At 44.8% G+C, this 23,203-nt stretch overlaps 1 protein-coding gene across 45 annotated transcripts in view; it reads right to left on the reverse strand.

Annotated features, from left to right (window-relative positions):
* mycbp2 (MYC binding protein 2) overlaps positions 1 to 23,203 on the reverse strand; it is a 62,503-nt gene that overhangs the window by 3,787 nt on the left and 35,513 nt on the right. For 4 of the 45 annotated variants that reach the window (XM_085766286.1, XM_085766280.1, XM_085766283.1 and 1 more), the window contains 34 exons: positions 23,032 to 23,176; positions 22,735 to 22,941; positions 22,298 to 22,353; positions 22,102 to 22,217; positions 21,831 to 21,928; positions 20,387 to 20,503; positions 19,579 to 19,719; positions 18,203 to 18,280; positions 16,673 to 16,897; positions 15,446 to 15,578; positions 15,203 to 15,328; positions 12,374 to 12,553; positions 10,982 to 11,086; positions 8,576 to 10,213; positions 8,284 to 8,453; positions 7,338 to 7,585; positions 6,969 to 7,137; positions 6,455 to 6,623; positions 6,160 to 6,359; positions 5,800 to 5,949; positions 5,472 to 5,632; positions 5,233 to 5,389; positions 4,859 to 5,083; positions 4,649 to 4,714; positions 2,927 to 3,166; positions 2,697 to 2,786; positions 2,515 to 2,595; positions 2,162 to 2,428; positions 1,090 to 1,373; positions 893 to 989; positions 685 to 804; positions 485 to 586; positions 257 to 385; positions 28 to 160 (listed from right to left, as the gene is read on the reverse strand). In XM_085766286.1, the coding sequence (XP_085622412.1) occupies positions 28 to 160; positions 257 to 385; positions 485 to 586; positions 685 to 804; positions 893 to 989; positions 1,090 to 1,373; positions 2,162 to 2,428; positions 2,515 to 2,595; positions 2,697 to 2,786; positions 2,927 to 3,166; positions 4,649 to 4,714; positions 4,859 to 5,083; positions 5,233 to 5,389; positions 5,472 to 5,632; positions 5,800 to 5,949; positions 6,160 to 6,359; positions 6,455 to 6,623; positions 6,969 to 7,137; positions 7,338 to 7,585; positions 8,284 to 8,453; positions 8,576 to 10,213; positions 10,982 to 11,086; positions 12,374 to 12,553; positions 15,203 to 15,328; positions 15,446 to 15,578; positions 16,673 to 16,897; positions 18,203 to 18,280; positions 19,579 to 19,719; positions 20,387 to 20,503; positions 21,831 to 21,928; positions 22,102 to 22,217; positions 22,298 to 22,353; positions 22,735 to 22,941; positions 23,032 to 23,176 (6,623 nt within the window). The remainder of the gene's footprint in view (positions 1 to 27; positions 161 to 256; positions 386 to 484; positions 587 to 684; positions 805 to 892; positions 990 to 1,089; positions 1,374 to 2,161; positions 2,429 to 2,514; positions 2,596 to 2,696; positions 2,787 to 2,926; positions 3,167 to 4,648; positions 4,715 to 4,858; positions 5,084 to 5,232; positions 5,390 to 5,471; positions 5,633 to 5,799; positions 5,950 to 6,159; positions 6,360 to 6,454; positions 6,624 to 6,968; positions 7,138 to 7,337; positions 7,586 to 8,283; positions 8,454 to 8,575; positions 10,214 to 10,981; positions 11,087 to 12,373; positions 12,554 to 15,202; positions 15,329 to 15,445; positions 15,579 to 16,672; positions 16,898 to 18,202; positions 18,281 to 19,578; positions 19,720 to 20,386; positions 20,504 to 21,830; positions 21,929 to 22,101; positions 22,218 to 22,297; positions 22,354 to 22,734; positions 22,942 to 23,031; positions 23,177 to 23,203) is intronic. The other 41 variants (XM_085766311.1, XM_085766302.1, XM_085766298.1 and 38 more) reach the window with 38 other exon arrangements.

Consider the following 23,203-nt stretch of genomic DNA (forward strand, 5'->3'; position numbering starts at 1 on the left):
ATAGGTCATACATCGTTTCAATGTTACCTGTGTGCTCTCTGAACTCCACCATAGCCTTCATAGTCTTTGAGTCGGCCAGAGCCATGAGCCAGAAGAGCTTGGTCCTTCCACAGCCCTCGTGGAGATCCACCTTTATGGCCTCCTCTTCCTCCTTGAACACCTGGAAACACAATTAAGATTTAACTCATCGGGTCATTCTCCTCTGCGTTCCTTCGGCATAATATTTTCCACATTAGTCATTCTGGTAATAACGTACCTGTCTCTGGTGAGAGCGTGTGCGTCGGTGCAGGTGGAGGAAGCGGTCACAGTCGGTGCAGAGGTTGCCACACATGTTGCACAGTATGATGGCCGCTGTCTCGCCGTCGTCGTGGTTGTCACACATGGGCTGTGGACAGAAACAAAAGGTGATGATCAGTATCTGAGGTTGATTTTCTGTCTATTACTTAAATGCAGTGCAGCTTCAGGCATCTTATATGATTCTCACCATCTGCTTCTGCTGTCCATCTTTGCCCATCCAGCGACCAGAGGACAGTCTGTCCACATGGTCCTGGTCGAGCACACAAAGCGACGCCAAGGCCAGCCACAGCTATAAGGCAGAACAGGAAAATGTATACACTTAGTTAATATCCTGTATTTTTTTTTTAAAAATACAATGATGTCATATGATGGAGTCTGTATCCTTACCCTTGTGGTGGCGATACAGCGTACAGGGGATCGATGCTCCTCCTCCATTTTGGTCAGGGCTATGATGGTCTCAGCGATTGCATTTTTGGTGACTCTGGACCAGGCGTCTGAGAGGTGGCCCTGAAAACAGCAGGTGACCGTCTTAGAGACATAACATGAAAAGGTGCTGACTTAAAAGAAGGGGTCAATAAAAGCAACAGGAACTTACAGCTGCCATGTCTTTAACCAGCTTTATGATGATCTCTGCAATCTGTGGAGGAGTGGAGCCTTTCATCCACCAGTGGCTCTCCCCTCTACGGATGTAACTGAACGTAACAGAGGACCAGAAATGTTAAAAAAAATTCAATGATAAAAGCCTAAAGTGAGTGAACCATTTGTTTGAGCATTACCCTAATAGATACCCACCTAGAGTTGAAGATCATGGGCAGTGTGACCGTGGTGACCCCTTTCCCAGCAGCTGTGCCAGCTGTGCCGGAGATGGTGGTGCCTTTGGCTTTCAGCTGCACGGTCAGGGCTTTTGCGATGCAGCCCAGGAACATGTCAAGGATGCCGAGCTTGTTCCAGTCGCCCTTCTCCGTGGAGTGGATGATGTCACTGATGTCTGCTGGCGGCAGGGCCTTCACCCCGATGATGCTGGCGAGGCGCACCGGTGTCACCTCTGGAAGGACGCGTCTGAGCAACGATGTCACCTGAGAAGAGGCGAGATCAGATAGAAAACAGGAACTTTTAACATGTTTAGTGTCACAGGGTTTTTACCTTAACATGCTCACACTGATCGTAAACAGCCCTGCATATGTCAAAGCTTGACATAGCAGTTTATAGCTAAAGTTTACAATCCTTATGCAAATTAATTCTACTTAAATGTTTGCACAGCATTATGTTTGTATCATAATATTAGATTAGATGTTAATGCTTCACGACCTTATTGTGGACATTAGTGAGTGACCATACATGGCTCTTGGTCACTTGCTAACATTTAGTTCTTGTCATCCGAGGCCATGCGTAATTTAAATATCAAATGAGTATAGCAAAGCATGTTAAAGGTGCCATGTAGAGGTTTTGACCACAAGTATCACCTAAAAGAAACATTTTAATGAGCAAGTCTATATCATCTTTATGTCTAGAGTGTATTAGTACAGTACATGACACACAAAATCCTGCTGCCAGTTTCATGCTGTTCCACTGATTGACAGTGGGTGGCAGTAATGTGCCACCATGTGTCAGCAATGAGGCAGGAAAAGCAGGCAATGAGGCGGCACTGCCAGTTATAAACACAGGTGTAAACAATCCAGCTTTCAAAACAAAATCAGCTCTGCAAATGTTTTAAGAGGAAGAAGAAATGCCCTCAGTATGCAAAAGGTTTTGGGTGAGAAACAGTGAATGTAAATGTTGATTTGCCTATAGCTGTAAGGAAAACACCACAGGGCACCCAATCAATACTTAACTGCGCATGAATAAACCAAAAGTTGCGTGTCACCTGTCTCTGGACGCGTGGGGAAGCCGTGTGCAGCAGAGAAAACAGATCTTGCATGAGTGTAAGCTGCTGAGCGAGATACTGGCGGCCCACATTGGAGCCACTCAGTGCCAGGACCATGGACAGGAGCTCGAAGCAGTAGGCGTCCGAGGAGGCGTCGTCGTCACTGGGCTGAGAGTTGGCGTTCTCCTTGCTGGAGATGGCGTGCTCCCACTCCTCTCTTACACGTGTGGCCTCCATACGGATGGCCTGGACGATGTGGGCGCACACCTGGGACAGAGTACACACGTTTGGTTAGAGGGCTGAGTTTATAGTAACTCACTGAGTCTGAATGGGCAAAGGCACTGGTAACTTACCTGTTTCTGCAGGTTGGTCAGTTTGCTCCTGCTGAAAATGATTCCCACCATGTGCTCTTTGAGGTCTGCATCAGATGGTGCCTAATTAAAAAAGAAAATTAGAAAGAGCAAAACATTAGGTTGGGGGGTCACTAAATATGCAAGGTGAATAAACAAGTAAGTTAAAGTATCAGAGTGCAGACCTTGTCTTCTCCCTCCGGTGACGAGAGAAGGTTTTTCTCCTCCTGCTCTGGAGTCGGCTCTGCATCTCCACAGATTAGTTTTCCAAAGACCTGAATGTACACAATAAAAAAGGATCAAGAACCTCCTGCTATTTGCACCAAAAATATATTTGCAAAACATAAAAGGCATTACAATATAGTTAAATATTTTGTCAGGTTATTTTTAAGGCACATGAAACGCGTGGACAAACCTGAGAGGTGATGAGGCGGAAAACTCGGAGGGTCTCTGCCTCACAGTTCTTCTGCTGGGCCATGCTGGCTGAGATCTGCCCGGGAATCTTGATGCTGTCGCCGTCTTTCCAACCGAGGACCTTCACCTGACGCACCCTCAGGGTGTTTTCGGGGCCTTTCAGTTCCACCTTGATCACATGATGATCTCCTCCAGGAAGCTCACTGGTCACCCAGCCCATGTGACGTGAATCGAGGTCAACCTGGGATGCAAACGCAAAGGGGGTGTTCACACGGAGCTCAGTCACATGTGCATGCAAATATGTAGCACATTAACCACAGTGCAGTGTAACAACAACAACAACAACCGTTTATTTTAATGCTAAACTGTTTCTACATGCCTTGATTGACAGGTGAATAAAATGTGGTATTGGGACAGAAAGTGATCAATATACAGTAAACAGCTATATATAGCAGAGCCACAGAGCAACACCACAGGCCACTTGTTTTGTGTTTTAAAAACAACTTTGATGTAAGTGACAGATTTGGCTCCACGTAGGGTTGGGCATCGTTTAGATTTTAGCGATTCCGATTCCGATTCCGATTCTCTATATCGATTCCGGTTCTAAACGATTCTCGATTCCGATTCTTTGAGGTGCAGGTCAACAGGTCACAACTTATTTCACAGGATATTTTTTTATTTGACAAACTCTTCACACAGGCCATTTTTGCATGCATGCTTGGACTTCAAACATACATCTTACACAGCTTGTAAGACCTCCAAAAGGCCTCCAAAAATAGATTTTGCCAACTATGGTATTCAATTAAAAGGGAGGGTCCCTAACTGTAACTATAAAACTGAAACTTGGCAAGCAGTCTAACATACAAAGAGCTGCAGAACAGGTGAATGCATATGCAACAAAATAAAACAAACACTGGAGCAGTCATGATGACAAATCAAAAACTGTTTTTGTTTAAGAAGATAATCATGTCTGCCTTCTCAGGCTGAGGAGGTCTGTACACTAGTGACGCGCGGTGCGGGTCAAGAAATGTTTACTTTATTTGCGGTGCGGGGCGCGGTGGGGCGGGTCATTAAAAACACTGATGATGAAGTCCAGAGTGTGTTATCAGGGGCGCGCTGATGTTGACGGGAAAAGCCGGCGGAGGTGTGAGGGAACCGGTGAGACGGCGGCTGGGAGCATCAGCAGAGCGGGGGGTCTGCTCTCTGCTCTCTCCCTCTCGCAGAGCGGGGAGAGAGAGAGGAGGCGGCGGCCGCGGCTGCTGCACTCGCTGCACTGTGACTCTCCCACTCCTCACGAGCTCCACACTGACAAGCTACCGGCAACACAGCGCCTCTGTCTGCCCTTTCAAAGTAAAAAACCGCTGTATGACGTTTAATAGCAGCGGGGAATCGGGGATGGTTGTGAAAATAGATGCGGTGGTGCGGGGCGGGTCAAATTACTTCAAACTAGTGCGAGCGGAGTAAAACAAACAAACTAGTGCGGACATTTAGGAACCGATAAAAAGGATCGAAATGCAAACGGCTTCTTAACGATTCCGGAACCGGACGTTAGGAACCGGTTCCTATTTGGAACCGTTTTTCGGTGCCCAACCCTAGCTCCACGTCAGAACCGCAAGGCTTTTGAACTTCACAGCATTAATTAAAACGCAAATTACACTGGTTATCCTCCATTTGCACATCTTTATTCCCACAACTATTGTTAAGCCAAACAAATTGACCACACCTGTTTAATTCTGCAGAGGTCCTCTATTGCTTTTCCACATAGGAATGTCACAGATGTCACTTTGTTCTGTGGACAAAAAAAACAAAAAAATCACTGAAAGCCATAATAAACCCATATCATCATCATTTCTATTGTGATGCGAATCTATCATTTATTCAAGTAGTTTTAAAAAACTGTTTTCATGCCCAAACACTTCTGTGCCCGACTTACCCCGATGTCTCTGGAGTTGTCCACATGAACAGACACATTGGTGGCATTGATGCCTTTCACACAGCTGATAGTGATGCTCTTGGTTTTGTTCTTGTCCTCATCTCCAGATTCCCAGAAGGTCTCGGTGGAGCCGTCTGTCAGGCTGCCGATCATAGCAGGACGACTGGACGTCTTGATGTCCACCACGCTGGTCAGGTCCTTCAGACAGGTCACCAGGCAGAGATCCTGTTGCCACACGCAGACACACTGGCATTAGGTTGACAATAAGATGATAAACTAATGGTTCAGTCTGTCTTGACCAACAGAAGATAGATCTGCTGTGTAATTAAGTAAGAAAGGAAGGAAGGGAAAAAAGGAAGTGGTTGTTTTCTTGCCTGGCTCATCGCTTCGTAGCCCGACTGCACACTGATGTTGAAGCTCTCCTCGCTGTCTCCGTCATCTGACTTTGACAAGATATTGTTGATGTGATGGAAAACGTTGCTTTGGTGGAGGAACTGGTGGTCGGACTGCTTGAACTTGAGACTCCAGCATCTAAAAGAACAAGTCACAGTCATTTACAGTTTTTACAACAGTGGAAACCCTAAACTGACATATTCCATGCAAGAATTTATACCTCAGTGCCATCTGCTGAAGTGAGCTGCCACTAGGAAGTGACATCATCAGGTCAGAGATGGTCTGGAGGAGGCGGTGGAAAGTGTGTGGGAGAGGATGAGCTGCCTCTCCGGCAATAACGATATCCGACAGAGGGTGTTCACAAACGCTGAGGTCTCTTTCCTGTAGGGCGTGGAGTGGAGATGTTCATACTTAGGAGATGCAATAACAAAGCAAAAGTCATGTGTCTATGGATATTCTCATTCATCCAGGTCATAGTTGTCTCTGGGCAAGATACAGTAAAAGTAATCTACATGCTTTCAGCTTCTTTTTTTTTACCACCTCATTACCTGTTCCACAATTTCTTTGTTCCCCTTGTTTTCATCATCTTCCTCATCCTCAGGTTCAAAGGGTGAGGGGGTGAGAGATGCTACAAAGTGCCACAGGATGTCGTGAAGAGAGGTGGTCTGGATCACGTTGCACAGCAGCCAGTTGAAGGCCTGATGAGGACACCGAGAGTAAACCACACTGATTAGTCTTGTTAATATAAATCAGCTATCATAGCGCACAAATCTAATTTTCTCGCTCATTATATCCAACCAACTAATTGCCTATAACCCTGAGTCTCTGTTCTATTATAAGCAATAATCAAAATATGATTGAGCTCTGAGATTGAGACAGATATTGCAGCCCAAAGAGCTGTGCAGTACCTCCATGGCAAACACTCTGCAGGCAGACTTCCTCAGTGCGTGCCTCATGGCCACCTCCAGGCCCTCCAGGTCGTGGTGCTGGATGACAAAAGCCAAGACGGGCCACTGGAAGTTCCTCTCCCCCTTGCTGAGGGAGCCGTGGGCCGAGATCAGCCGAGAGAGCTCTGGAGACGGGTGCCTCAGCAGGGAAGAGCCCACCTCTGAATGGGGGGGGGGGGCAGAGTGAGTGAGTCAGTGGTTCATTGAAAACACAGTGACACCAGTTGTTCCTTTCAAAGTATTATTATGTGATTACCTGCATCGCCACTGTGGACCCTGCGCCTGGGCACGGCTTTGACCCGGGCTGGAGAGGGCGAGTGGTGCTTGTCGTACTCTGAGGCTACGACCGAGTAAGACCTCTGAAACACCGTGCGCTTCGCCGTGTCGCTGTCTGTGATGGGACTGGTTTCCAGACTAAAAGACAGCCCATAGTGACAAACACAGACATGTTCTGTTTAACCCCCAATCGATTTAGTTTCACGTCAAAAATCCTCTCTGATTTTCAACATAGTTCTAAATTGAGCAGGTTTATGATGATGGTCTGCTCCGAACATGTGTTCCTTCTTCATAGAAAATAAAATCAAATGTTTTAATAACTAAAAAAACAATATTCAACTAGATCTGCAGTTCTATTGAATGTACAGGAAGTGTCTCTATTTATACACAGTAGAAGAGAAAACTGCTAAGTGACAACAGGGATTTTCTTTCTTCTATAAACACCCTAATGTCGGTGGAAACAATTAACAAAACAGGCTGCGTGAGATGTTTTACCTGGGGGGCATTGATTTCATGTTGCTCTCAGGTTCCTCAAACACATTGGGGCATGCGTCAGGTGTGACTGAAATATAGGGCGCGGGAACAGATGTGGAGCGCAAGTACCTCATCTCATCTTGGAAGAGGTTATCATCCTGGTAGCCTCCAAAGTTCTCTGTGTGTTGCCTTGGGAAGAATGACAGGACAGTGAGACTCAAATCATTATGCAAGCATGTATAAAAGGTACTAGGCAAGGCAAGGCATCTTTATTTATATAGCGCATTTCATACCAAGGCAACTCAATGTGCTTTACATAAAGACAAAACATTTGAAAAAAAAGAGAAGCATGTTATATATGAATTATTATCCACCGAGTTGTTAGATACCTAGCTAGTGTCTGTAGGTAGAGGCAGCCCATTTTATTGGGGAGCTCGTCCGACACCCCCTCCTTGAGGCTGGGAAGAAGCTGCGAGTGCAGGGGCCGGGGAGGGTGGTGGCACAGCATGTTGGGCTCAGCAGCGCTGCTGAGGGACAGCAGGAACAGAGCGTTGGCCCGAATCACCTGGTGGGCCTCCATCGTGGGCAGCGCCCTCGGCGTCTTCACTTGCAGAGGTTTCTTCCTCGACTGCTTCACCTAAAAAGGACCAAGCAGAGAAGATTGGGTACAATTTGTTAGCGTGCAAAAAAAAAAGGGAAAAAAAGGGAATGGTGTTTGATTTAAAGGTCCCATATTATGCTGTTTTCCAACCATTTCACGTAAGTCTAAGTGGTCCAGCTACATTGTATTCGTAGTGTACTGCCCCCAAATCAATCTGCAGCTCTTAATCTCAGCAGTCAAAAAGTGGCTCTCCTGAGAACGAGCCGTTTCTGTGTCTGCACCTTGAAATGCAAATAAGATGTGTAAACCACTTCCACTCCACACCCGTCACGGGGAGAGGGTGTGGTTTTTGCTACAGGTACCATGTGCTAATGTGCATCGCCTCTTGCGAGGCTCGGATGAAGGGAGGAAAAAAATAAACGTCCATGCTGCTTGTGGCAGCCGATAACTTTGCACTTGGGCTGTTTGCTTCTTACTGTCGCTGTTCTGGGAAAATCTCAGCGGGTGGAGCTCACGTTTTTCTAGACTGGCGCAGGGGGAGTATAAGGACGGACCGGGAGGTGGAAGTGAAAAAAGTGAAGTAATCAATTAAGGGAGCGAACTGACTTTTTTCACCTCCAGGCATCATAGAAAGGCCACAAGAACACATATAATCACTACAAAACCAGTATAGAGTGGATTTTGCATAATATGGGCCCTTCAAATGCTGAAATCTTCCAGCAGCAGCAGAATACCTTTTCTCTGGCAGCAGTCTGTTTCTCTCTGAGGTATTTCTCCCGACAGCGATCACAAACCAGGTACCAGGTGCTGCCACCTATGCCTCCATCTCCACAGTTCCCAGCCCAACCACCACAGAAGTGGCCAATACTGTTGTAGCCCTGGCCTCCAGCATAACGTCCGCAACCTGCAACAGAAACACAAAGACTTTTATGCTTCTTTAACCAAGAGTTTAGAGTGAAACTGATCCACTTACAAAGCCAGTGGAAAGACTAAATGTACTTATACTTAACCATAAAAAGTTCTTACCTGGGTGAGCCTGTCTCATGTGATAAGTGACAGGGTAAGGGTGAGATTCCCCACACAGTTCACAGATGGTGTCTTTCTCCGGTCCTCCCATGGCGAGTTGTGCCATCTCTCCAAAGAGATTCCCTCGGGGACGCACCTCTGCCTTCTCCCTCTTCTTCTTCTCCTTCTTTGACTTTTTACTGTCTTTCTCATGCTCCTTCTTTTTTAAGATGGCGCTGGACCCCGGGCTGGGGAAGATCATGTTCTGAGTTGCTGCCTTGATGGTGGCCATTGATATGTCCTCCCAGAACGCCACCAAATGCTGCAGCGTTAACGGTAAGATTGACTTCACCCTCATGGAGGGATGGGAGGTCATCTCGTAGGAAACAGAATCTCCTTTCCCGTCTTCACACTTCTCTGGCAACGGAGGTTCCTTCAGCATGGACAGCACCTTGTTTTTGTTGATGCTGCCCATTTTGGAGATGTCTGGGCCGTGTGGAGCAATGTTAAACATGTTCAGAGCAGAGGAAATCTCTAAAGAGTGGCGGTTCTTTAACTTGTTTTCCTTCTCCTCGGCACCCTGTCCTCCCAGGGAGCTGCGTATCGGGGCGTGCTCTTTGGTTAAGTCTGGGTTGAACTTGAGGAAAGAGGAGCAGGCCATGGCGTCGTGGACGATACCCTCGTGCCAAAGGAATGCTGCAAAGACTGCTCTCGCGCATTCAGCCACAGAGGGCGACATGGCCTGTTTGGCAGGCTCTGTGACCCTTGACGTGCTCTCGCCTTTAAAGAGAGGCCCAGATTTGTCCTTCTTGGGGCGCGCGTGTCGGCTGGAGGCTTTGCGGCTGACTTTAGGTGAAGAGCGGCTCTCTACTTCCTCTTTGACGGGGGCTTTGCCAATGCTGAAATGCACCTTACACGAGCCTTCTTCAGCATTATGGGCCTCTGCATTCTCGTCATTGGCGTCCTCGTTGGAGAGGAGGGCGCTAGAGGTGCACACCTCCACTACTTCACTGTGGAGGTTCTCCTGGGTCACATGTGGAGAAGGAACTCTGTTCTCTGTATTACTGATCACACCTTTATTTGGATCTTTAGGAGACAGCTTGGGTTTGGGGGAGGTAGATCGGCCTCTGAGCGGCTCAGTCAGTGGAACCTTCTTCTTTCTGAGTGTGTCTGGGTCCAGAGTGTATGAATCTGATTTGGATCTCTCTCTGGGAGGGTCTAGTCGGGCTTTGGAGGATGGACTAACTTTAGGTGGTAGGTTCTTGTCATGGTGGGTTGAAGAGGAGTGCTGGGAAGAGGTGTTGGAGGGACTCGACCTGCCTGAGGAGGACACACCCTTTTGCTTTGGAGATGCGGAGCGAGAGCCAGGGTTTGGGGACTCAGCCCGAAGTCCTGAGTTTCTGCCGTCTGCCTTTAGGGCCTGCAGAGTGTTGTGATTGGGCGAATGAGAGCGACTGTGGGAGTCGGACCTCAGTTTGGCTGTGTCCGACCGCAGGATGAGGGCTTCGCTGGCCGAGAGTCCCCCCTCGCCCGTCTTGGCCCTGCTCTGCTCCGACGAGCGGCTTCCCCGGCTCTCCTGTTTGGGCGAGCGATTCTCCTGACGGTGTTTGGAAGCTGGCGACATGGGCCGTGCGCCGGACATCGGGGTCCCTCGTTCACCTAAACGTTAATAATTCAGACACAGTTACACCACAAAACGTGGACATCATCAGTGGAAAACAGTTGAAGTATTTAGAAACATCAACACTCAACTTGTGAGTAAAAAAAGCAAAAATGTAATGTTAAAAAGATAAGGTTAAATGAAATGAAAGGCAGAAAGACAGACAACTTAAATTACAAAAGTGAAGATGTTATACCTTGTAAGGCAAATGACAACAATGAGTGATAGATTTTCTTAAAAAACAAACTTTGGTGACTTTCACTTTGACAGCTGGGTGTTCCTTCCAGCTTTATCTATTACCAAACAAACTCTGATGTGGATGTGGATAGCTAGTGGACCATGGAGGAGCTGATGGAAGATGGATTCCAGCCCAGTTCTGGGACCTCTTCTACTAAAACTGCATCGGGCCTTGTGTGTATTGACCAGAAACCAGGCAGTTAGTCTCATAACTGCAAATATCCTAAAATTGTCTGGAAGTAAATCGGTAGAATCTAAAGTCTACCTCATTTTAAAGTGAACATAGATTTCAGACCCATTGTGTGTTTTTAATCAGGTATAGACTATGAATTTCATTTTTATTATAACATTGTGCTTATAATATGCAGTTTCGAAGGTTAGACGGTTCTGGAGGCACTCATGACTAAATTATTATTTACAACAGAAGCTGTGTTTGTCTTTTCTTAAGGCTGTGTGTTTGTTTTTCAGGAGTTCCTTCCTACCCACCCTCCGTTCAGTCTGAGGGAGACATGCATGCTGTGATTACCCACCCTTTTGCCTCAGAGCGAGAGATGAGAGAGCAGTACCATGCCCAGCCACGGACACACTGCTTTTGTGCACACGCTCGCGAGAAGCAAGGCTGCGAGACGAACCATCTACAGCGGAAAACAGTGGAGCAGGTAAACAAACAAGGCACAGAATTGCAAGGAGCCCACCGCAGAGAGAGAGAAAGAAAGAAAGAAAGAAAGAAAGCACAAAGAGGCAATGGGGTCAAGTCAAGAAGGCGAAATAGAAGAAGGCAAAACGACACAACACGTTAAAGTGAGGGGACGGAGAAGATGGAGAGAGGAAGTGATAGACATGAGGAGAGAAACAGTTATAGAAGAGGAACAGAGAAATCACAGAGCCAGAGGTGTCATTGAGAAAAAAAAAAGTACATGAACAGTATTTAATCTAAACCCTTTTGGTATGCTGCAGTCAGTAAGCTAGGACAAAGAAGACTCTAAGAAGTTTTTAATTTTATAAACACTTTCAATATTAAAAAGCCTCATTGAGCAAAGATCTTTTATCCCATACAATGTGTTTAACAACCCAAAGTACTCATACCTCATCTCAAGATCAAAATGAAAGATTATTAATTGTAATGTGAAGACTAAAAGACACAAATGTTAAACAAAAAAGCATGGTTGAGTTTTTTTTCTCCATGACATCTCCATAAGAAATAGATGTGGCTAAAGAGGGAAATGACCACAAGGAGAGAGAGAGTATGAACCCAGAAGAAAAGACAGACAGGGAGGAAGAAAGCTCTACAGACTGAAAAAGGTACAGACAGATAAACAGATATTTTAGAACCTCTTGTAAAATAATATCCTTTGTGGAATTTGTGGAATAAATATATCTGTTATATGTAAAATCATTACTAATGTTGCTGTGTTAGGAGATTACTGTAGTGAAAACTGTTTAGTTCACGTTTGCAGTGAAGGCCTGGGCTGGTTGTGGCAGAAAATGAAAGGTGTTGATCAAAGATGGAAGATGCAGATCTAGACTGAAGTTAAAGCAGCAATGAAGAAGATGAGGAGGCAGAAAGGCACACTAAGCAGGAAAGCAAGCAGAAAAATAAGCAACTCGGCCTATTACTTCAGCACATTGCATGAAATATCACTTTTAACAAGATGTTTTGTCTAGTATTTAAGTTTGAAATCTTGTTTGTTTTTGTTTTTTTTAACAAGATTTAAATATTGAATAATAGACATGTTGGCTTGTTATGGATATTTCTGTGTTGTAGAACATAACTGCACCGTTATGTGTCACATGTCTGCACCCCTCACCAGAAAAAAATAAATGAAAATGAAAAGAGAGTAAAATCCGGAAAACAAAAAGCTGTGAGGAAAAGGAGCAACACCTGTGCAAGCAAGCGCTGTCAGAAAGCAGGACAGACTTACTCAGAAGCTGTGGTTGTGGCTGAGACAGTTGGGAGGGGGATTGTCCAAACACAAATGGGCTGTGGACAAGGGAAGAGGAGGGAGGAGGTTGGGCGGCTTGCTCAAATACGGAGGAAGAGGGAGCTGCTGAGAGGAAAGGCCCAGACTGAATGGAATTCAGTATGGCACTCAACCGGTCACCTGCAAACATGGAGACAGAGGAAGGGGAAAAACTAGAGCTTACACTATGGTTTGAGGTTTCCAAAAAGGAAGGGGGGGGGGGGGTTCATTTTCTATCATCCAGTCATCTCCCATAACACAATAAATGTGCAGAATGGGAGGAGCTATTATGGGCATCCAAGGTCCTGGAAAGTTCTGTTCATTTTGTGCAAAGACACAGTTACGTGATTGGTAATCGGAGGAGAATCCTTCTTATAATGGACATAAAACTTGTTTGGTAGAAGCAGAAATGAAGGGAATAATTTTTAAAAAAAGGCCAGCAGCCTTGTTGGGAATCATGTGGTTCTTCGATTAAAAAGACAAAAAGAGATATTAAATGCATACGGAAAAACTGGGCATTATGACTCCCCTGAAGCCGAAAATAGCCAACAGGTATGCAGGTGTGAGGGTTAGGATTATATGATTTAATCAAAAATAAATTGAGATGACAAACTGTCATGACTCCAGTAGATATGATGTACAGTTTGCTCCCCACTTGCAAGAGCAAGGCACGCTGGATGCTAAATCTCCGTAGTATTCACTATATCAATAGAAAAATTAAAAAAATTCATAAAAATATAAAAAAGGGGACTTCACAGAAACTCTGATAGTCGTGTTATGAAGGGAAAGCATTGTTTAAATATCCATAATTTCAATGCTAAAGAACACTGAGAACATAATTAACAGGAGACTTTCCAGAACGAGCAGCTCCTCCCATTTCACAACTCCATCACTCCATTATGGGAGAAGATATACTCAGGGAGGGGCAGGGGAGGTGGGAGGGTGGGGGTTGTCTCTTCTCAAGCATTCACTTCAAGAATCACTCCAATGCGTCTCCAATGACATGTCCGGTGAAGGGGGGGGGGGGCTGCCCACTGACCATGTAGTGGATATCAAGCTGACACTGCATCATTCCTCGTTCAAAACGTCTCACTGCTCATCTGTTCTTCAGTGACTCATTCACCAACCAGATCCAAACACTCACTATGCATCTTTGACACTGAGTTTTTAACACAGGTCAATGAAGAGATGTTCTGAAGGATTGGGACACTGTGGCTGGGAAATGAAGCCTGAGAGGCTGTCTGCTCTCCAGCATCCTCACAGTGCTCTTCCATGGGCTCGTGCATCGAGCTGACCCGTGAAGGAAGCTCAATGCTGTTTCGTAGGATGCTGGTTCCCTTAGATGGCTTCAGCAGAAGCTGCGACCTTGACCTGATTCACAACTTAAGCTCTGATTCCGAACCACCGGCATGAAATCTAAAGAGCACACGCAGGGGCAGCGTTGTGCTGGCTTCGACTGAGTCGGCGTGAAGAAGGAAAGGCGACATAATGAATATGGCGAGGGCTCTGTTTAAAAGGGGTTATAGTCTTGTATAGTTCTGTGTTAATGACAGTGGAGTGACTCATCTGTCTGTCAGTCACATTAAAGCAACAGAAAAAGGAGCTCCTGCAGTTTTAACACTTGCTGTCACCCAGAGGGTTTTGAAAGTGTATTGCTGTTCTGTGATAAAAACAGATTCAGGTGCATTTCCATCAACCTCCAGACCGGAGCAAGAGCTACACAGCATTCAGCATGGTAAAAGCCAGTTAGAGGCAATCAGATTTGTGATCTGCCCGACGAAGACACGTATACAGGGCTTGGTGCAAACGCGAGTATGAAACTTCAGCTGGCTTTCACCCAGACACTTGAAATGACAGGTATAAATGGGGGCAATTAATCAACAGGAAGAGCAAGCAATGTGATAGCAAGAGAGGTAACGCTGTAATATTTGCATAACCACTGTCCTTGGATTTGCATGGTTAAGTGTCTCCACAGATCAACCTCCCTTTTCTAGCAAAGTGAGGAAGAGAAAAGCAGTTTGAATGAAAATTGACACAGCGTCAGCACAATATTCAGGCAGAGAGACAAAACAGACATGTTTGGCGCGAGCCAATATTGGATGGTGTAGCAAGGTGTAGCAAAACCGATCCATTCATTCAGGTGATGTTGTCGGCAGTCACATATATTTTGGAGAAAACAGTGACTTATTAAATGTTTTCTGAGACACTAAATTAAGACAACATGGGGTCAGAGGTGAAATCACAGAGACGTGTTCAGGGCTGGTTACCTGCGTGCTGGTCTAGCCCACAGTACCCAACTACATGAAGCCCACGGTTGTTCAAATGAGTGGAAGCACACGGACTCGCCCATGCACACACAGACATATGCCTGACATTGCAGAGATGTTAGGCATGAGACCACAACGACAGACACAATAAAAAAAACGCATGCAAGAAATTAAAAGAAATGATAGATCAGTGACTGACGGCACATGTGACCCAAATATCTGAGCCCAAAAAGTGTTCCGAGTTGCCTTAACGCAGTGACCCAATCATACAGTTAAAATGCAGTAAGTAGTGTAAGTGGGAAGGGAAGAGGTGAGGCACTGTCTGCTAACTAAAGCAGGTAAACAATCAACATGTGAGCAAAGTTAGAGGTGAGGTCTACATCCAAAACCTTGTGAGGACATAAACGCCTCAAATGTAAATGAGTCCAAAGAATGTGATGATGTTAAAAGCAAAGTGATTGGTGCAGAGTGGTGACATGTTTGCAAAATTTGGTCTCTGAAAACCTCCAGTAGGTCACCTCACCTTTGTTGTTGGAGATGCCATAGTCGAAGCCCTGCGCTCCGTTAGCGGTTGCGGCTCTGTTGAAAGCCTGCACGGAGAACGGGCTGGGTGGTGGCGTCTGGGCCCCGTGCTCGATCAACACTTGTTCTGCAAGAGCAAATGAGATCGTGGTATCTTAACGATAAATCTTATTTGTTTTCATCCCACTGTTTTTTTTTTTTTTTAAATCTAGTTCATGAGCAGGAAAGCGGAGCTGTGGCTTACCGTCGTCATGGCGGAGGTACTGGTTTCCCCCGCGGTCTCTGGCCAATGACCAGGCTTCTCCTTCGTCGCTCTCACAGAACTCCACTACACTGTTCTTATCCAGCTGAACCCAGGTCCCCTCTGAGTTGACGACCTGGTGCACAAACAATATTCTTTATCTGTTCTCACACACACACACACACACACACTGTGCACTTGTCTCACACACTTTCACACTGTGTCTGGCCCTCATCTATCAAAAACCAGTTGCAGCCATTTATCATACATCACCTCCCGTTCCCCCCACACACCTCCCCGTCCATCCATGTTATTAGTGCAAAGACAAAACACAAAGACACAAATCCTACCACAGTAGATCACTAACATGCAAACATTAATTTCATCTGATTGACACGTACAAAAATACACAGCAGTAGATCACGTGAGATTGATTTTGTGTATCAACACACACTGTGGGACAAAACTGATGTAGCCAAAATGAAAAAAAAAAACTTACTCTAAGAAACAGGTAGCTTATTGAAAGGTAAATGCAAGAGGCTGTTTTTTCTCAATTTCCTGAAATATTATCATTTTAGAAAAACACACACAGACGGTAGTATTAGTAAGTGCAGGCTGCACCTCTCAGATCCACACGGGGCATTCCAGTATAGGCTCAGAGAACAAGCTATTTGAACAGCATGACACACCACAGCAGCCAATGACAGGTCAAATCCGAAAGAGAAGAGGCTCCACTCATCACCAGTGAATTTACAGAGTTCAAAGTATTGACAGAAATGTTAAAAAGTGCAAGAAAGATACAGTCAAGGCACAGAGAGGCTCCAGCATTTTGTGAGGAGACTTTCCTCTGAGAAGTCTCGAGGCAGCAGAACATGAAACCCTGAAACTGCAATGGATTTACAGACAAACTGAAATTAGTAAGTCAGGAAGCACGCGGAAAAAAAATAAATCATTGCAGCCACAGGAGCTGATTAGACCTCAACGAGTGGAAAGATACACAACACACACCCACACCCAGAAGCAGCTGATGTATTCCCCTTAGAAAGAGAGATTACAAGCTTTACATTCAAAAAATCACTTCAGGAAGAAAACAAGGGAAGTCTAATTTCTGAGAATTAAGGCCAAAAAATCTGCTAGCATCAGCTATAGTACATTGTTGGATCAAAACAGACTGATCTATTCATCTCCAGCCACAAAAAACACATTGCATTATTTGGGGTGAGTGCGTACCTCGCCTATGGCCTTGACCTTGTTGCCAAGAACTAACATTCCAATGGGGATACCCCTAAGGTTTGGACAGCTTCTGATGTTGTGACCAGAGGGGCCGGTCTTCACTACCTTATAAAGCCCCGGGCCGCCGCCCTGCCCTGCCCTGTTCTGCACCCGAATGGGGGCCTCGTGGGAAGGGCAGCTGCTCACCTCCTTAACGTTCTCCTCCGATTGGCCCCTGACCTCCTGCAAGAGGCAAGAGCATGGATTAGGAGCAGAGTAACAGATCCATCATCAGGCAGCACAAAAACAAAACATGACAGACCAGGACAAGGCTTGGACAAACTGAATTATTATAAAAGTGAAAAGCCACTGTTGGCAGTGGAACAAGTAATTGTTAACAGTGAAGGTTTGCTTGGCCAACCTTCCCTGAATAAATTATTGTTCCATTTTTAGAAAGTTTTACTAGATTAGGCCTGTGTCCAAGAAATCATAGCAAGAATTCATCAATCAAAAGCAGCCGGGCATGTGCACTGTGGTCCTCATGTCTTAAATCAACAGTTTGCCATTTTGGAAAAGACTTCCTAGATGAGAAGATTGATAACACTCTCACATCTGTCTGTTGGATATTAAGCTACGGCCAGCAGCCGCTTATCTTAGCATAAACACTGGAAATGGGGAAACAGTTAGCGCTCATGTTTTGTTTGTTTAATCTGTTAAGGGGTAAAAAAAAATATATAAATATGTGTGTGGGGCTTGTTCTTGGCTCTGTGTGATCTCAGTAGAAAGTTTAGGCACTTGGAGTTTGTGTTATATAAATAGTCGAGTACATAACTCCTGTAAAATTCTGTCAGTTTTGGATGAAGTCAGTCAAGCTATTTTTATTTCCAGTCTTTATGCTAAGCTAAGCTGTAGCATTATATTTCCTGGACAGGGAGTTCTATCACTCTTCTCATCTAGCTTTTGGCAAAAAAGTGGATAATTGAAAAGTTACATAAACTTCCATCTTTAACGGCAATAAGATACATTCAAAAACTAATTTTCACCCCCAGGTATCTAATGTCTTCTACATAAATGTTAAAAGTTCCGTACTCGCAGTACATAAAACATAAGAACTCATTATTCCATTCAACATCAAACTAATGTAATTTAACGGACCGATAGACAATGGACCTACGCAAATGTTAATTTATTATACAACCTAAATGGAGGCATGCTATGAAACACAAGGGTACAGTACTATATTTGACAGGCTTTTCATACAAGACCTCATGCAACAGACTGGACATTAGTATCTTCAACCCCATGCAACATACAAGCTTGAACAGTAATTAGTCAACAATCCCAAAGGTGAATACTGCAGCAGACTGTAAGAGTCATGATCACTGCCATACTGAACCAACCATGCAACTGTGGTTCGGCCTCTGATGCCTGATAAACACTGAGGGAGAACTACAAAGTCACAAGGGGTTCAAGAGGACAGGGAGAGCAACAGATAGACGATGAGCTATGGGGCAGTCAAGCTATTTATCCCTCCTTCATACAACTCACCTGTGGTGGGAATATAGTTAAGGGGGTCCACGACAAAAAGCCGATATCCCTGACTCCTTGGCTAGCGTTAAAGACATTCTGAGCAACAGATCGTGAGACAGTCAAGAAACAGTAGACGACCCGAGAAGGGAGAGAAACAGGATGGGGGAAGGTGCTCGTGTATTTTTTTGGAAGAAAAAAAAAAACATTTTTTGGCCTGGCTCTTGAAGAATTTTCAGGAGCAAAGGTCGTTTGAGAAAGCGAAGAGGAGAGGACAGGATCTGACTGCTGTCAGATAGGCCGGTTAGTCGTGGAGCACTGATAAAAGGGGCCACGAGGAACTGCAAATACAGGCACAGCCTGTAACTTTTACAAAACGAATCCAAGAATCAAATGCATTACAGAAAATATACAAAGCTCAGTTGCAGGGGCAGAGGAAGAACTGCAAGTTCTCTCTAAAACTCACAGGGTCGTTATTTCCAAATCCATGACCAAATGAAAAAACATATCAAGAAGAAACTTCCAAAAAAATTCCCCACAAGGATGATGTAGTGTGTCATGCTGTTCAGACAGAGACCTTACATGGAAGCCTCCTAGCACCTAAAGCATCCCAATGCAACGGTGGAATTGTAGAGCAGTGGAGACACAACTTCCCACTGATTTGTGGACCAGTGATTGCTTCATGACAGAAAACCACCTAAATATTGACATTTCTTTGGTTTCTGATACATTCCTCTTACTGTGAATATTCATGTCTTACATCGTACCCAACATATTCCACATTTGATTCTGCTGCATATTATGGCGGTTTTTGTGGCATGGAGCAAAATGCGAGAGAAACCCTTGTTATCACATGCTGCAGTGTGCAAAGTTTCCATGAATTGTGAGTGAGAGGCAATGAAGAAAAGAAGACTGAGCAGTGCAGACTAACAAACTTCACCATAGGATGAAGTTGCTCCTTTACTACCATTTCCCCCTTGTCTGTCAATTCCTGCATTGGGGTTCACGTCAATGCACTGAAAGTCGACTCCCTGAGGCGTGTGAGCATTTGCAAGTGTCGTGTCCAACTAAACACATAATGGTCGCGTAATGGTTAACTCTTTGCCTTCAAACATGAGTTAATGCATGCATGCTCCCAGCTGTTGTTCCTTTGCAGTGTGTTAGTGAAAGTTTCTTACTCAGCGTTGGTTACATTAGATGTTTCATGCAAGAGACACCCAAGTAATTATGCTCTCATGAAGTTCAAAGTTTACCATGCCTTGTAAACATTTGGGGAGTGTGTCTGTGAAACCATTATCACATTAACAACTGAGAGCTTTTTCCCTAAACCAACAGCGTAGGAGCCTCTCTTATTGCTTAGCGGAGTCAGACTGCTCAGCAGGCCGTCTTCTACTTACGTCGGCTGGGACCAGTAGGCTCCTGCCCAGGTGCTGGTTAAAAGAGAGGCACCAGGCTTCAGTGTACCCGTTCATGCTGGGAACATACTTCTTTACTGTTTCATCATTGAGCCTGAGCCACACACCATCATCATTGTGGATCTACGGGAAAACAAGCAACAGAGCAGAGCACAGCCGTGCCCTCCTGTTACTATGGAAACAGGAAGGACAGCACCCTCTCTCTCTCTCAAACACACACACACACGCACGCACGCACGCACCACAGCACTCCTGAGGCTGCAGGAAAGTCAAATGAAAGGACTTTTAAGTTGAAATTACAGCACAGTGCAAGTGATACATATAGAAACGTGTCACTAGTGGTGCTATTAAAGGGTGAGAGTGCAGCTACTGTGCAAGAGTAATAAATATACTGAATATCTATCATTTATTCTGATTTTAATTCAGATCTAGATCCATCATATTCAACTGGTTATGTGGTGTAGGCATTCAAGCCTTTCCTGTAGCCTCAGAGTGCCTTGCAGAGTATAGAGCAAATAAAGTAAGAGCAACAAATTTATAAGCTTTGAAAGAAGTAATCATTACTGAGAGAGGGAATTACATATTGCATCAAAACCATTTAAGAAAATTCATAATTATTTAAAAATATTAATCTTAATCTTCAACAAAACATTAGGATTAAAATATATATGATCTGACATTTTTGATTTAAAGAAGAAATACAGAAATAGAATAAAAAGTGGATAGTGCTCCAGCTAGTAAACTTATGACATAATATTGTATATACTCTGCCTGGTCTAAAATCAATTACCTCGTCAATGAAAGTGATGGTGCCATTGACATGCACTATGCCTATCTGTTCACTCTGCAGGGAGGGGTGACTACGCACACGCAGGCCTGCGCTGTCCTTGGACACAAATTTGCGGACCTGAGAGAAGCAGAGGGGAGATGAAGACGGTGAGCGGCAGGAGCAAAGAACAGAAAGAAAAAAAGAAAGACAAGAAGTGCAGCAGCAGGAGGAGAAAGAAGAGGAAGCAGGACAAGTTGACGGTGGGAGGCTGCATGCATTAACCCACACAGAGCTACAGTAGCTCGGTAGTAGTACTACACACATACACACGGGAAAACTGAAGGGAAAATTTAGCAGCTCTACTTTCAGCAGCACCAGTCTACAGCTTCACTGGTGCATGGAAAATCGTGGAACGCACGTTCCGAAGGAAGATATGCAGCGCTGATGTGAAGCATAGTGCTATATTGTTGCTTGTTTCCCCATTATAGAGTGCAAAAACATAAGGCCACATGTTTCACAAAATGATGATGACCCCGACACGCCTCTCATCAGTTTGATGCATTCTTTCCAAACACACGTTTGTTGCTTTTAGGAATATCAATCTGTGCTGGTTGAGTAACCGACTGGGATACTGCACCAGCAGTCTGAATGCTTACATGCACATGTAAATGACCAGACTCAACGTCATTAGCCCTATTACAGCAATAGAAATAAAAAATAGACAGACTTTATTGGTATTGTACAGAATACAAACAAATTCAGGGCGCTACTCCTGATTAGTGCAGGACACAGGGAAACAAAACAACCTCAGCAAACGAACAACCACAGCCAGCAACACAGGTTCTAAACAATAAAGAAAAGAAATTAATAAATGAAATAACTGCAGTAAAATAAATGTAATGAGAGCACTAGATCTGAAAAAAGAGACTGTCCAAGAAATACAGTCATCATATTGCATGGAAGGGGCCACTTAATGTTTGTCCTAGAATTAACTGTGTTCATAGGAGAGAAACCATTTGGAGTCTGGTAGTCAGTGCTTTGTTGGTAACACCTGCCAGAGCACAACAGGTGGTGTCCAGGATGTGAAGAGTCCTTCAAGGAACCTCATCCAAGATACGAGGAGCATATTAAAAAGTAGTTTGCTTTTACATCGCACAAAGGATGTGAGCGCCTCTGTTTGCAATGCAAAACATGTACTGGAAAGATGCGGTACACCCCGTCTCCATTGCTTTCTATGGACCAGCATTTGGTCTGTTTGTCAGATCAGCAGAGTGAAACAAAGAGGTGCAAACAGGTGTTTTGGCGTAAGGGTTTAGTCGAAGTGGTGATAGTTACAACTTGGTATTAAACAGTTGTGTGCTGTTGAGCGGTATTTCATGGGTGATTTGCAAGCACACATGCATTGCACAGGTGTATTTATGTGTATGTTCATGCCCGTGTTGGTTAATCAAAACAAACCCCTCACCTTGCTAGGCTGAGGTTCAGCCTTTGGTTTCACCATCTGAGTTCCAGGTGGTATCATGCCTTTGGGAGGGTCTTTGACTTCCACCTCCAAACCAGCATCTAAATGAAAAAGAGCATTGACAGCTCAACATTGTGAAGGACTTTTCATTTTATTAATAACAAATATTCATAGCAGCTGCATTGCATTATGCCACTTTAAGAGAGTGCACGACCTCTATTCACTGTGTAGGAGGACAAACATGCTGTTCTATCAGACTCTTACACTGGCTTACCTATTTCAATGCCATCAATGGTGACGTGGATTGTATAAAGGCCCACTGCTCCTGGAGTCCAGTTGGCGCTGTAGGTTCCATCGGTGTTGGCACGGATCAGCATGTTCTCACTGGGTCTATGAGGGGGAGGGAAGGATCGATAAGTCGACTGTGTCTCCCTGGTAATTGTATTTAGTTTCTGCATTACCTCACTCACCTCTTTGGGGTGGGGGAAGCAAAACGCAGCTCTTCAAAGGAGTAGTTTTCATACGCCTGAAAAAAAAAAAAGATAAATAAAATTAAAAGCGCAATTAAATGAGCTAATGATGCCAAATATTTGAAGCATGTTTAATCTTCATCTCATCCATGTCAATTGTATCCATCTCTTCCAATTTTGCTTCATTTATTTCAGTTGTTTTATTTAGCATAATGAGATGGCACAACTCATACACACAGAAAGAAATTGTTGAGCTACTAAAAGTGTGAGATGCTAACACCTTTTTCTGTGTATAGCTGATAACAGTGTCACATTCTGAAGGTTTAGGCTGTTATTGTTAATGTTGTTAAACACCTCCCTCTTGTGGATAATTTGCAGCCTTTCTAAATGTAAACTTGAGATTGTGACAGGAGATGACCCAGGTGAAAGAGGCTGACCTTCATCATGGTTATAGCAATGTAACGAGCTTCTTTCACGATCATGGGCTCGTACGTGGCCTCCAGCTTGGGCATTGGCAGCCCTCCAAAGGTAAGGTCAGGCCCAGAGGACGAGGGGGAGGAGCCTCCGGGAAGCCGCTGCAGCTTCTTCACATTCTCAGGCTGCATTGACTTCTTTTGTGAGACAGGTACGGCCTTCACCTCCACCTAGACGGTGGAGCAGAATCAAACAGATCAGACAGGTGTCACACTGGTACAAATGTCTTTTTATTTCAAGCTGGGGTTCGTCACACTGACCTTCATGTTGGGAACATGCACCACATCTCCATACTGGTCTTTGGTCTGTACCACCACAGTAGTTGGCCACCCACAGCGTATGTCATCTTTGTTCAGGATGAGAGATGTCTTCTGAGGATCTGCATAAGAGTCTGGTTGCAGCCACCTGTGTGACAACAAAAGTAGAAAGTGA

This window comes from Trachurus japonicus, chromosome 21 (assembly GCF_045865225.1).
Source record: "Trachurus japonicus isolate A0001 chromosome 21, Traja_1.0".
Lineage (NCBI taxonomy): Eukaryota > Metazoa > Chordata > Actinopteri > Carangiformes > Carangidae > Trachurus > Trachurus japonicus.